This window comes from Taudactylus pleione, unplaced genomic scaffold (assembly GCF_031769625.1).
Source record: "Taudactylus pleione unplaced genomic scaffold, aTauple2 ptg000575l, whole genome shotgun sequence".
Lineage (NCBI taxonomy): Eukaryota > Metazoa > Chordata > Amphibia > Anura > Myobatrachidae > Taudactylus > Taudactylus pleione.
The window spans coordinates 945,117-960,109 of record NW_028284977.1 but is presented as its reverse complement, the minus strand read 5'-3'; the positions used below and the strand labels follow the sequence as shown (position 1 = coordinate 960,109).

At 40.6% G+C, this 14,993-nt stretch overlaps 1 protein-coding gene across 1 annotated transcript; it reads right to left on the bottom strand.

Annotated features, from left to right (window-relative positions):
• Positions 1-389: 389 nt before the first annotated feature.
• On the bottom strand, positions 390-10,380 carry LOC148481526 (vomeronasal type-2 receptor 26-like). The gene is made up of 3 exons (XM_088453284.1): positions 10,117-10,380; positions 3,715-3,838; positions 390-1,297 (listed from the first exon to the last, which is right to left on the bottom strand). Exons 1-3 carry the CDS (start codon positions 10,378-10,380, stop codon positions 390-392), a joined length of 1,296 nt encoding a protein of 431 aa, XP_088309410.1.
• Positions 10,381-14,993: the final 4,613 nt, after the last annotated feature.

Sequence of the window (14,993 nt, the reverse complement as noted above, 5' to 3'; positions counted from 1 at the left end):
TTCACCTAATAGTATATATTTGAAGTGTGGGAGGAAACCGGAGTACCCGGAAGAAACCTACGCAGGCACAGGGAGAATATACAAACTCCCCACAGTTAGGGCCTTAGTGGGAATTGAACCTACGACCTCAGTGCTGTGAGGTGGTAATGCTAACCATTACATTGTCTGTGCTGAGTAACTCTGCTAGAGGAAGCACTGTGGGTATTGCATGGCATTTCCTTTGAGTTCGCAGGGACAGCAGGGACAGCGGGGGAGATCACATTGAATAGCTCAAGCTGCATCTATACGTATTTGCATAAACCAACTTACAATGTAACTAAGTTTTAATTGCACAACATTCAGAGAACAAAAAAAATTATATATTGCATAAGAATAGAGTATTTGTACCTTTAAACATTGTTTTTCTCCAGTATAGTTTTTTTCGAGTTCAGTTCAGGTTTTATAAGCAGAATATACATTTTTGGGAAAAATATACAGCCCAGAACTCCAGCACATGAGGACAATATGGCGAATATCTCCACAGCCACCGAGTCTTTCCCTTTGGTGCTCAGATAGGCTGGGATCATTGCAATCCAGACACTGCAGAACACCAGCATGCTAAAGGTGATGTACTTGGCCTCATTAAAACTGTCCGGTAATGTCCTCACCATGAAAGCTAGAACAAAGCTCACAGCCGCCAGGATCCCCATGTAACCCAACACAGAGTAGAACCCAATCACCGACCCTTCATTACACTGAATGATGATCATTCCCTGATAGGAGTGATGGTCATACTCCTGGTAGGGAGGAGAAACAGACAGCCAGATACCACAGATCAGAGCTTGGACAGAGGAGCACACAATCACCACATAATTAGACACTTTGAGTGTGACCCACTTCCTCCAGGGACTGCCGGGTTTGGTGGCTTTGAAAGCAATGCAGACAGTGACTGTCTTGGCCAGTACAGAGGAGACAGCTGTGGAGAAGAAGATCCCAAATGATGTTTGTCTCAGCCTGCAGGTTATATCCACTGGCCGACCGAGGAAGAAGAACACACAGAGGAAGCTCAGCAAGATGGAGACCAGGAGAATGAAGCTTACAGCCCGATTATTGGCTTTCACAATGGGAGTGTCCCAGTAATAAATAAAGTTCCCTAATATAAATAATGTTATGGCAGAAAAAGACGAAGCTGTTACTGCAGAAATTAGCACCACAATGTCCTTCTCATATGACAGAAAGTCGTACGATTTGGGAATACAGCTCACTTTTCTCTCATCCGGCCACTCATCATCAGGGCATCTATGGCAGCTCTCACTGTCTGTAATTAAGTATAAAATAACACATTATCAGTATTGGTCAGTATTTCTCTTAATAATAAAACAACTGAACAACATTAACATTCAGTAAAAAAAAAATTACACAAATTGCCTCCACCCATTTTCTTAGCAATGGAAGTTTCTGCCATGTTTCAACCTGGTATATTTCATGGATTAGGTGCCCCATTGAGGGGTTTTAGAGTATAACCAATATAATTAATATATTTAAGTCTCTCAGATAGGTAGAATGAGTCACTCCTGAAGTTCAATAAACTGGGGTCACTAGCTGAAAACAGCATCAGAACTATAGTATTTTAGGGGGTTGTGGTATTACTGCTTAATTGCTGTTTAAGTCTGTAACCCCCCTTTACCCACTAAAGGGGCACCAGGTTACTAACTCCTATGTAATCTTTTTTTCCCACCCTCAATCTCATGTTAAGCGGTTTTACCTTCTATTACTATTAATTCAGTGCCTCCACCCAAATATTGGTAGTAGACTGGGCCTACTTGGGAAAACCCAAATGAGAATAAACAATAATTTTACTTAAGATCACAACTTACACTCGCAAATAATAACATCTTGTATAGACATTATGTAATCACATAACCGAATTACAATATGAGTGGTAAAATTTAACTGAACAGAGTAACACTCAATCCTTGTATATAAATTAATAACTTAGACGTATATAGTGGTAATACAAGTCATATTTTACTGTAACACCTGTGGTCATAAAGTACTGTATTTGATACATTGCAAGTCCTCAACTTGTTTAATACGGGGTAAGTACTTTACACCACTGTCAGTCCCTATGACACTTGTCGATAATATGCTGTTCCTAACTTTTAGTATATAAAAGTTCTGTTGTCGGTATATTCTTTGACGGTAACTTTTCCTTCATGCTGCTGTCTATATCCACTGGAGGATAAATAAAGTTTATACATGTGTTGCAAATGTTTCTAAGAGAATAGCATTTAGTTACAATCCACCTCCTGAGTTTTGGAATATTTCCTGAGTTGGTAGTTAGCCTTTTTGCTTCAAATGTATTCATATATATATATATATATATATATATATATATATATATATATATTTATATGTGTGTGTGTGTATATGTATTTCCCCCTCCCTCAGCTATTTGCTAAGGCTAGTATTTTAGGGAAGTCTATCCAGCTCAATGGCTGGTAGTACAAATGTCAGCCATCAATACTAGTGTTATTTTTCCTACTTGCACTCCTATGCTACTAATGTACAGTAGCTATGTATGGGCAGAGCTTGGAGTCTACTCTCTGATCAGCATTAGTATTCATACCATCACCTTTATGGACCTGAGGATTTCTCTGCTGGGGCTCTGCTGCCATCACTACCACAGCTGCTGATTAAAGAGCATACGATGAGGCTTCAATACACTAACAGAGTAACCCCAGCCTGGTCCGACAATAACCCGCCTCCTTCCTACAGCTTACACCTCTCATGTTTGGTTCCACACCTCCACTGGCCGCTACTGCTGCTATTCTGCCTCTGCCTCAATTTTATGAGCATACGAGCCCACCTTCTGGAATGCAGCCACTCAACTGCAGTTATGGGCCTCTGCTCACCGCCAATCCCACCGTACAGCTCCCCCGTCGGGACCACTGCTGCTGCTCCATCCCCATGACCTCAGCCTCTGACCTGGCTTCTGGGACCAACACTACTGGCCACTCCACCAAAGTGCTGCATGGTGAGCTGCTTCTTGGGATGCCACTGTCAACCTGCTTCCCCAGCTCTGGCTGGGCTCCCTCTCCAAATCCACCCCCCCTGTGCCCAGGAGCCTACCTACCACTCAGCTGCCACCTGGGACACAGGGGGGTGAGCACTCCAGCCCTCTGTCTGCTGGCAGCTCCTCCTATCTCTCTCTGTCCATGCCCCTTTTTTCCTGACAGGAACCCAACCACTCCCAGCGATATCACTCCGCCCTGTGTGTGTATCCCATACAATGAGACACATCCCCACCAAAGAAAGAAGTACCATATAAACTTACATGTAAATACATGAAATAGATATACTATACCTGTACACATAAATTATAGAAGGCCATGTACATGAATACAATAAATACATCTTTATACATATACTTTACCTCACAAATTGTACATTTATAAATATTACAATCATTTATGAGTACAGTACTTATTTTAACCCTTAACCAGGGTTACAAGTCAATAGCATTGTCACCATTTACACATTAGTATGAGGACCCTAATTTGTGTTTTTCAATCAATAAACAAGTGACATGAAGAAAGATGTTATTTTGTTATTTGTGTATTATATTTAATTCTATTGTATGTCTATCCTGAGTGCAGTTCCCATAGACATTGTATTGTACAGTAACTTTAGTTATTGTACAGATGATTCTTCCTGTGTATGTCACATCCCTACCTGTAACATTGGACATTTCTCCCTCAGAACACGGGACACAATCATAGCAGCAGACATGGAATCCTCCATTAGAAGCTTTTCTGTAGCCAGGAGAACATCTGTCATTGCATCGGGATCTGGGGATCTTGTACAGGGAGTATAATGTTAAATATAATTTTTAATAATCTTTTTTCTTAAAATGTTATAAACTTTTACTTTGTGATGTAATTATTGTTGGCATATTATATAGTGTTGGGATTCCCCATCTGACATTTATTTGGGCTTTTTACTGTAAATCCTTTGACTTGATTTATATTAGCAATAATTTTTCAGCATACCTATATGACAGAATGTGGTGACTTATGTACATCACACGTTCACATTGTCACTATTCCCTGGAGGCATTAGTGGCATTATATGATTTATATATGAGATGATTATCTAGGCTTTATACTGGACACTATATGGATCTGAAGTAGAGATGTGCAGGTCCTGATATCTGAAATCCAAACTCACCAAAACTTAGGGGTTCCGAGTTTTGTGTCCCGGTAGAAAGCGAGTCTTGTTTCGGTTCTGTTGCCGGTTCACAACTTGGATTTAAAACCCAAACTCAGGTTTTTGGATTCCAACATTTTAGATGTTTTTATTGTTTTTTATCAGAAACAGAAACCAAAACACTTAAAGGTGGATTTACAAAACCAAAACACAAAGATGACCAGCACATGTCTAGTATGTAGCAACTTCTTCATTACAATAAGTGCAGCCCCCTCACAAGCTGTTATGGGCACTTATAATAAAGGGAAATACTTTAGCTGGTCACACACTTCACAACATGATCATTGAATCTGGTCACATTCACTACACACTAACATTTATGGTCAATGACCTCTTTGAATTTTGGTTTTCCTGATCAGAGGAAGTATTGTCACAGATCAACCAAGCGATTTCTGTGTTTTGTGTCGTACACATTTCTTATAACAAGTTTTGATAATTGTTAATAAAATTGATATCAAAAGTTTATAATTTATCATCTTGTTGATCACAGGAATATACTGTGCAAAAGGCCTTCCACAGTCTCCTAATTGCTTCCTGGATTTTATCCTTGACTACATCTTCTGCCTATTATTGTCTCAGTATAGGGGCAGCATGTCCACCAGATTAGTGCCAGGAGAGGACAGTAGTATATGTCTGTGATCAATTGTTTCCAATATTGCATCCCAATTTATTGCATGATTCTGCAAGGTTCTCTGCTCAGTGTTAAGGGGCACATCCACTAGGCGATATTAATGAGCGATTGCACGATTACAACATCATAATCATGCAATCGCTCTTTAATCATGCACAAATCATGCACTATAATGTCGGAAACGACTAGCAATGCGCTCTCCCGATGGTCGTTTCCGACATCAATCATCGTCCAACAGATTGGCCATGTTTGGGGATGATGTAGGGTGCCTACACTGAACGACTAATCATTCTGTGTAGGCATTGCAGGGGATGGGGATGTTTCGCTAGTCAGCATGTGGATGTGTGCCTTTAGGCATTAAGGTTGCTTTCTCCTCAGACCTTCAGCAGACCAATAGTCAAACTAAACAAATTAATCAATATCTAGAAATAATCCTGAGATGTTATATGTACTGTAGATCATTGACTAGAACATTTACTGTAGTTTTCATATAAAAATTCCATTAATGCTACTTCAGGGTTCTCTCCTTATTTCTGAATCTATCGGTCACAATCTTTTCCGAAGGTGAATTGATGTGAAGTTCCTAAGGTAAGGGACAAGGCTATAAGCATAAAGAAAGTTTACTTAGAAGTTCATTTAGAATTGTTTTGCTCAGATGTTGGTACAATAATTTTTTTGTTACTCATAGAAAACCAGCTAATTTAATAAGATAAATTCAGTCTCTTAACAACTTGATTTACCCAAGTCATTTCAGATACATAAAACCGTTCATTGTTCCTTGCTGAAAGCAGTTTTTACATCAAAGATTTTTTCTAGAAGAAGCTTTGCTAAATCATGATCAGTAATTATCAATGACCCTCCAGAATATGTTGATGAAAAACAATTGGAGGCTAAGAAAGATCAAGTTCAAACCCACTATCTTGTTCACTGGAAAGACCAGGTTTGCACCGAGCTACGCCAATCTCTACATGGGGAAAGTCGAAGATGAACTCATGTGGGGTGGCGGGCACAATGGCCGCCTGGTCCTCTATTGCCATTACATACAGTAGACGATCTGTTTATTATTTGGGATTGGGATCTTGACACTACCACCAATTTTGTTCGTTTTCTCAACACCAACACTTCATTTTTAAGTTAGAGCGCTGATTTTTTAGCAATTTTTTATTTGTTCACTGTAAAGACCATGGTCCAGAAGATAGGGCTTGGGCGCCAGGAAATAATCATCAGGCAGCAAGATTAAGAAAGGGTTTTTTTACAGAAACCTTGGTCTAGAGTGTCTTTATCATTTCCTCAAACAATATAAGGAGAGAGCTGCTATCATCAGCTGAAGACAATCTGATCACTCACAACTGACTGTTTCATTGTTTGTCTTTCCACATATAGTACATCTAATTATTACCTGCCAGGTTTTGCAGTCTTTATGATTGGAAGCTGGTATTTTATCTGCCCTCAGACGTTTATGCAGGTGATGGTGATAGCACTGCTCCTGTTTCCTGGTTGCAGTGTAATAATTCTACTGATACCAGACATTTTGGCTGTCACCATTCTCAGACAGAATTACTGGATTTGACCCAAGTTTGTGGTCACTATTCCTGGATCAGAATACAGTCTTTGATGTTGGCTTTCTCACACTGAATTACTGGCTTTGATCCTGATTTGCTCTCTCCATGGTTGGGTTGAATTACTGGCTTTGATACCAGGTTGCACTCACTATTTCAAGGATAGATTTACTGGCAATACCTGGCTTTTTTCTTGTTACTCTATGAACTGATTAAGGGCTCTGACCATGGCCTTGTAGACTGTACTACCCTACACTATGGTCTGTACTTTCGTTGTGCTGCTATATAAAAAACTCTGACTGCTACATATTGTATTGGGCCTGATCATTGGCCTTTACATCTTATCTCAGTGAGACACATCGCCAGTCTGTTCCTTGTGTTCTCTCAGATTACTGCTCAAATTGCAGCCTCTGCACCTCCATGTGTGTTTTAACATCTAAACAAAAAGATAATTGATTTTCCATGTGTTTTTATAGCTTACTAACTATTACTCATCAGTGCCTGATAATAAACATTGAGGTTCACTTATTTGAGAAATGCAGGTGCTATAGGTGAATCATTGGACATGGCTGTTCCAAAAGTTTATTATAGTCCACTGATCCAAACATTTTAATAGGTATCAAGACATATTCAACCAATCAGATGCAGCTGTCATTTCTTATAAACATCAGTGCATGTTTTATGCCAGTGAATGAGCACCCACAAGTATTACTCCCCTGCCAGGTGCACTTGAATCTTTGTTGTGCTGTTTGGGACACCTTTAGGGTAGTCAGTCAACACCTGCATGCTCCCTCTAACATCTCTCCAATCTCTCCAAATGTAAGGAGGCTTAACCACAAAATGTGCCCATAAAACATTCCATGTCATGCACGGGACTTAAAGAAAACTTCTACTTAGTAAATCAGTAATGCAGAAGTAGATAGAGTCCTGCACAACATGATTATATATCCAAATATGCTCCACCATGTTTGGGTATATAAACTACAGAGAAAGGAATTTCTTTTAAGGATTAAAAAATAGAGACAAACTATCTTTGGGGAGCACACTTGAATCTATGTATATAAATTATAGTGTTTTAGGTATATATATATATATATATATATATATATATATATATATGAATATATATATAGTAGCATTTTCTATTGTGATAGCATATTGTATTGTTTAGTTGTTTTAGAGCCTCTTTCATGTATGTCCATGTTATTCATAGGACGATGTTGCTGCCTTTATTTGATAGTTTTATCGAAATGTCTTCCCATTTCTTTATTTCTTTGAGGGCCCTCCATTTACTTGGTTTGATGTTGTCATGATTGATATATGGATTTTGTTGTTCTGGGGCATCCAATTCTTTGGATACCATGTTCTTGAAATCCCTAATTTCGGGCATATATTGACATTTGGGTGGAATGTAGACTTATTTTTACAAGTTGTCCTTTTCCTGACTCCTGATCTAAAAGGAATATGACTATCCAGGTCTTCTAAGATACAGTAAGTAGTGCTTCCTGTTCTTCTTCCATATATATCTCAGACAATGCTAGTGTCATAAGTTCTTCCACTGTAGAGATTATAGGTGGTCCGATTCTCTTTTGTTTTGTATCTCTAAATATTGGTGTTATTATTCTGTTTTTATTGGCATGAAATTTCATCAGTAGTAGTTTTCTTCCAATAAAATGTAGGTTTTTATTACCAATGGAAACCATTGAATCAATGTGTGGGTGAAAAGGTTAATCCTTTTGATAGGACATTTATTTGATCATCAGAGAGGATGTGACTGTATATGTGTTCAGGCTCAGGTCAGACAATAATGTATTAGTTTCGCAACAGCCTTGAGGGCTGGTATGCCTTTTGCTAGATGCAGCCATGAAGTAGACTGGAGGGCTGGAAGTGACTTGATTGGCTGTGGCCTGTGGGCCAGTAAGATGAGATGCGGCCTTTGGGCTGGTAGCAGCCTCTGGTTTGAGTAGCAGTCTTGAGGGCTGATAGACTTGGCAAAAAGACGCTGAGTGTGCTTATTGCCGCTGGGATGACACCAGCGGTAGTACACAAGATTACGTACACAGGACGCTAAAGTGCACTTAGTGCTGCTGGGATGACACCAGCGGTCGTACACAAGAATACGTACATAGGATGCTGAGGTATGCTTGGTGCCGCCAGGATGATACCAGTGGCAGTACACAGGAACGCCTACTCTGATGTGCGATTTGTGCTGCCGGGTTGACACAAGCCACAGGATGCTGGGTTCTGCACTCTTGATACTGAGTGAGGTCTATGCCACCTGGATGACACAAACAGCAGGGGGCAGGAATGCAGACTGTGCCACCAAGATGACACAAGTGGCCAGTAGTATGAATGCGGACCATGCCACCTAGATGGCACAAACAGCAGGCACATTGAAGCTGACTGGATACAGCTAAGTCGACTGAATACAGGAGACAATGCTAGAACCAGAAACACATTAAATGCTATCATCGGCATCGGAGCAGCATTCACAGGAGAATGTCATGGATGAAGGAGCATATCTGGGCTGATCCCGGAATGATGGACAAGAGGTAGGTGGAGCATCAGCAAATGCTGACCTTGCGATCACCTCACACAGAATTAGCAGTGCTGTGGCTTGTGACAATACCCCCCCTTGATGAGGGGTTATGGAACCCCTAAACTCTGGTTTGTCTGGAGAGTTTTATGGGATCCAGGAATGCTCCTTTGGTCCATACCCCTTCCAGTGAACCAGAAACTGAAGATATCCCTGGGAAATTCTGGAGTCTAGGATCTTTTCCACGACAAATTCCTGGCACCTCTGCATGAGTACAGTTGGAGGTCTGATCAGACGTCTAGGAAAAAACTTGGTAGGAAAGAAACACCAGTTTCAGGATGGAGCAATGAAAGGTATTATTGATCCTAAGAGTCCTCGGTAATCTCACTCAATAGGCCACATGATTCACTTGAGCAATAATACAAAATGGGCTAATGAACTTGGGCCCCAATTTTTGTGACCTCTGATGTAGACTAACATTTCTACTTAACAGCAAGACCAAGTCTTCTATTTTGAAATTTCAGGGCCTTTGATGCTTATCAGCCCACACTTTGGACCGAACTGATGCTAGTAGGAGAGACTGATGCACCTTCCTCCAAACTGACCACAGCCTAGAAACGGATGAAGAAGAAGGCATTCTGGCTATTGAAGGCTCAAAATAATTGCTCCAAGGATGGGTCCCAGATTTGCAGTAGAAGGGAGAGATGGAGGAAGCAGAATGGCAGGAGTTGTTATAGGCAAATTCTGCAAAGGGCAACAGTGAAGCCCAAATATCTTGGCACTTAGAGATGAAACAGCAGAGGTACTGTTCCAGGGACTGATTGGCCCACTCTGTCTGCCCATTGACATTGATGCCAAGATCCACACAAAAGCACCTCCAGAACTGAGCAACAAATTGTGTCCCCTGATCTGAGACAATATCCTCCGGAAGCCCATGGAGTCTGAAGACAGACTATAGAAACAGTGCAGACAACTCCTTGACAGATGGTAACTTGACCAGAGGAATGCAATGCACCATTTTGGAAAACAGTCTGCAATGGTCCAGATGACTGTACAATGAGAAAACACAGGAAGGTCAATGACAAAGTCCATCGCAATTTGGGTCCATGGTTTAGAGGGCATTGGAAGAGGACACAACAGACCTGGAGTAATCCTGAGGGTCTTATATCTAGAACATACACCACAGGCCAGGACAAACACACGAGTGTCTCTCGACATGGACTGCCACCACACAGATCAACAAAAAGTTCAATAGTTCTAGAAATGCCAGGATGACCCTCTGTTTTGGAGGAATGAAAGTCCTTCAACACCACTTTATGAAGTCTCTCTGGGACAAACAGCAGAACTGATAGCATACTAAGAGGAGCTTCAGCATGGCAAGCCCTGAGAGAATCTGCCAGGGTCATGGTGACCACACAATGGATCCTTGAAGCCGAAATGATGGACTATTCCAAAGCCTTGGGAGGTTGACAAACAGAGAAGCTTTGAGACAGGGCATCCGCTTTAATATTCTTGGACCCAGGTAGAAACAAACTTACATAATTAAAGCAGGTGAAGAAAAGGGCCCAGAGTGCTTGCCTTACGTTCAACCTTTTCGCCATCTTAATGTAGGCCAGATTTTTGTGATTAGTGAGAACTATCACCACACGGTTAGCCCCCTCCAACCAATGCCTACAGTCCTCAAAGGCCCACTTAATCACCAACAGCTCCTGGTGTTAAATTCCGTCTTCCACGCATCCCCTTCTCTGATGCGAATGAGGTTAAATGAGCCTCTGAGATCAATCTTAGAGAAGATGGACACCGGCAAGGGATATGAATTCTTGACTGTGATTTTGTTCAGTCCATGGAAGTCAATGCAAGGTCGGAAGAGATCCGTCTTTCTTCTGGATGAAGAAGAACTCCACTCCCATTGGGGATTTGGATGGACAACTGAAGCTTTTATCCAGAGCCTCCTCAATATAGTACTGCATGGCTTTATCCTCTGGAATGGACAATGCATATAATCAGCCCTTGGTAAGCCTGGCACCGGGTAACAAATCGATGGCACAGTCAAAGGGATGGTGAGGCAGGAGGACAACAGCATTTTTCTTAGAGAAAACTTTGGCTAGGTTATGATATAGAGCCGGAATGGATGAAGTGGCAGCAGCAGCAGCCAGATGAATAGGTCGGGACAGACAATGTGAGAAGCATGATGTACCCCATTCCAGAATTCCAAAAGTCTGCCACTGGATCATGGGTTTATGTTTCTTCAACCAGGGTAACCCCAAGACCACCAGAGCCAAAGGACACTGCAGGAGAAGAAACAAAAGTTCCTCATGATGTTTTACACCAATCAACAGCTACAAAGGAGGAATCCAGAAGAGTACTGGGGCCTCAGAAAGACTGGTCCCATCCAGTCCAATCACCAACACAGGAGTTAAGTAGCAACCTTTGGGCTATGAAGCAGCCTCTGGGCTTTGTAGCAGCCATTAGGGCTGATAGACTTGGCAAGAAAACACTGAGTTGTGCTTAGTGCCACCAGGATGACACCAGCGGTAGTACACAAGATTGAGTACACAGGACACTATAGTGCACTTAGTGCCGCCAGGATGACACCAGCGGTTGTATACAAGATTGCATAAACAGGATGCTGAGGTGCTCTCGGTGCCCCAGGATGACATCAGCTGCAGCACACAGGATCGTGTACTCTGATGTGCGACCTTTTCTGCAGGGTTGACACATGACACAGGACACTGGGTTGCGCACTCTGGACACTGAGTGTGGTCTATGTCACCTGGATGACACAAACGGCAGGGGGCAGGAATGCAGACTGTGCCACCAAGATGACACAAGCGGCAGGTAGTAGAATGCAGACCATGCCACCTAGATGACACAAACAGCAGGAACAATGAAGCTGACTGGATACAGGTAACTCGACTGAATACATGAGACCACGCTAGAACCGGAAACACTTGAAATGGTAACACTGGCATCGGAGCAGCATTCACAGGAGAAGGTCATGGATGCAGGAGCCAATCCAGGCTGATCCCAGAATGATGGACAGGAGGTAGGTGGAGCTTCAGCAAACGCTGGCCCGGCATTCACTTCGCACAGAATTAGCAGTGCGGCAGCTTGTGACAATATGTTAATAATCCTAAATTTGGATTTTAGTTTTCTTTCCACATTCACATCTGGTATCACGAGTATGATGAGGAGTCCCATCTGTGTTGTTCTCTTCATCTTGATGAGCCTCCACAACTTCCTTTTCTAGGACATACTCTTTGGAACCACCCTTCCCTTATAAAATATTATGTATTGGAAAGGAATAGTGATTTACTGGACTGTGTGGAGCGCATATCTTTTGGATTGTATCCCTGTGGGTCTTCAGTGACCAAGGACTTTGCTTCTGTTAAAGTGCATTGTTTGGTATAACCTTGATTGACCTTTCTTTATTTTTTATTCCAGGTAAATTTTACACCCTCTTTTATCCCTATTGAATTTCTTCTATTTGCATTCCATGATGGTTATTTCATAGGCATATAGGTAATTTTTATTCTGTTCAAAGCATTTTAGGAAGTTTTGATCTTTCTCAAAGTTTTCTATTTTTTTCTAAAGTCTCTATTTCTGTTTCACAGGTCTCCAATGTGAGATGGTTGTTTCACAAGGATACTTGATAGGTCCTGAGAGCATTTCATCAAGCAATATTCTCACTCCTGTTTCAAGTCAAAGGCTGGAAATATATATGGTCTTAGACCTCTTGGTGATATTTTCTCTTTATTGTAATTTTCCATACTTGGTAGGTCTCAGGCTAATACCCTTATCTGTTTATGTAGTATATTTTTAAATTTGAAAAAGCCTCTTCCTAATGATGGGATAATTAGGATTCATTTGAATTTCCTCAAAAAAAATCATCTTATTCTTCTCTTCTTATTTTACTTGTAAGTTCTGCCCTAAGATTAAAGGTTGTCATGGTCTGTGGGTGACACCAATTTCTAGTAGTGTCTACATTATTGGGCTTATTAAGAGTATAAGTCTGTGAAGGGACCGGAAACTGAGGGACCTCAGTACAAGTAATGTATAATGCAAAAGTGGAGAGAGTCCTGCACAAGATAACTCTTAAAACAATTAATCAAGTAATTATTAATTAGAGTACTGGTGGCAAACTGAACCGGAAATTTTCAGAATTGACTCAAAGTGGTATAGTTACTAAAGTGAGAGTTTTTAGAAGTGGAGATGTTGCTCATAGCAACCAATCAGATTCTACTTAACATTTAACTAGCACCTTCTACAAGATAATAGCTAGAATCTGCTTGGTTGCTATGGGCAACATCTCCACTTCTAAAAACTCTCACTTTAGTATATTTACTTCAAAGAGATTAATTCTTCTGGAGGTGCTCCCCCGGGTTAAAAAAATAAATACAAACTATTTAGGGGGCACACCTGAATCTATGTATATATTATAGTGTTTTAGGTGTAAAGGTTATATGTTTTAAAATACAAAACTTTTTTATATCATATTTCTGATATAGAGGTGGGAAGAATTAATCCATATAATGGATAAACTGAAGAGTTCCTCACTGTGTTTACAACATATAAACAAATACAAAAACATTTTAAAAATAAATATAGAGAGTTAATAATTACCGATTTCTTAGTTGATAATGATTATTTGTTATCTGCAAATAGGTTATTAATATATTAATACCTGATTTTGTGGAAGTGAAATATCTTTGTTATCAAACTTAAAATCTAATCTTAGAAATCTAGGCTATCCAATATTATTGGAGTTGTACAGAAAGATTTTCAGTCACAGATATATTTTGTCTCTATTACTGGAGAGAATTCAGCTCAATTCTTATCATTGGGAGCCTGTGTTATTTCTTAATCACTCCCAAGAGTCATGTCCTGTAAAACTCATGACAGCAGGTGGTGGGGCTTCAAGTATTATCCTGTGTGATGGACAAGAGCAGGACTACTGATGCCAGGAAATACAGGCAGACCACCCTCTCCAGTCATGCCCTGTATAACACATGACAGCAGGTGGTGGGGCTTCATGTATTCTCCTGTGTGATAGACAAGAATAGGACCATTGATGCCAGGCAATACAGGCAGGCCACCTCCTCCAGACATGTGCTGTATAACCCATGAAAGTAGATGAGGGGGCTTCATATATTAGCCAAGTATATGGTATATGGACAAGAACAGGATTATTGATGCCAGGAAATACAGGCAGACCACCCCCTTCATTCATGCCCTGTATAAGTTATTACTCCAGGTTGTGAGTGTCACAACCGGGCACTGTTGAGGTTAAGAACTGAGTGATAAGTGTTGTAGAGCAGCAACTGATGGAGGTGACAGTGATAATATCTTCCAATTGCGGCCAAACCCAGGTTTGTCAAGACCTGCCTAGAGGTGCAGAGTCTAATCCCTTAAAGTCTTCACCAGTGACCCCTCTTGTTGGGATTTGGGTTTTGCCACACAAAGTGAGCAGGTCGCAGCCCTCTGGACAGGTACCTGGTAGTGGCAGAAGACAGATATTTATTACTAGAAATTAAATAGCACTGAGAATTATTGGAAACATAATAATACTGGAAATTGCTAAAAAATGTTTTATCACTGGAGATTCCTAAAAAAGAGACAGTACTGGGAATAACTAGAAATGTAATGGCACTGGGAAATACTGGGAATGAACCAGATCCATGCTTGCTTTGGGAAACATGGGAGATCCTGAGTGTAACTTGCTGTAATTATGGTTATTCTCACACATTCAATAATAGGATAAAGCAGAAGTTTCCTAATAAAGCTCCAATGTCTTGTTGTGAATAAATAAAATTAATTAACCCAACCATTGGTTAATTACCATCTAACCAGAACCAGGAACGTTTCTGCTTTTACCAATTTTCAGGGTGTAATAAATGATTAATAAGTAATAAATGATAAAAAAATATATACATTTTCTAACTATATACTGTATAACACTTACCATAAAGTGGTCCAGGAAACTAAATATAATGGAGAATACTGGAATACAATATTGTGT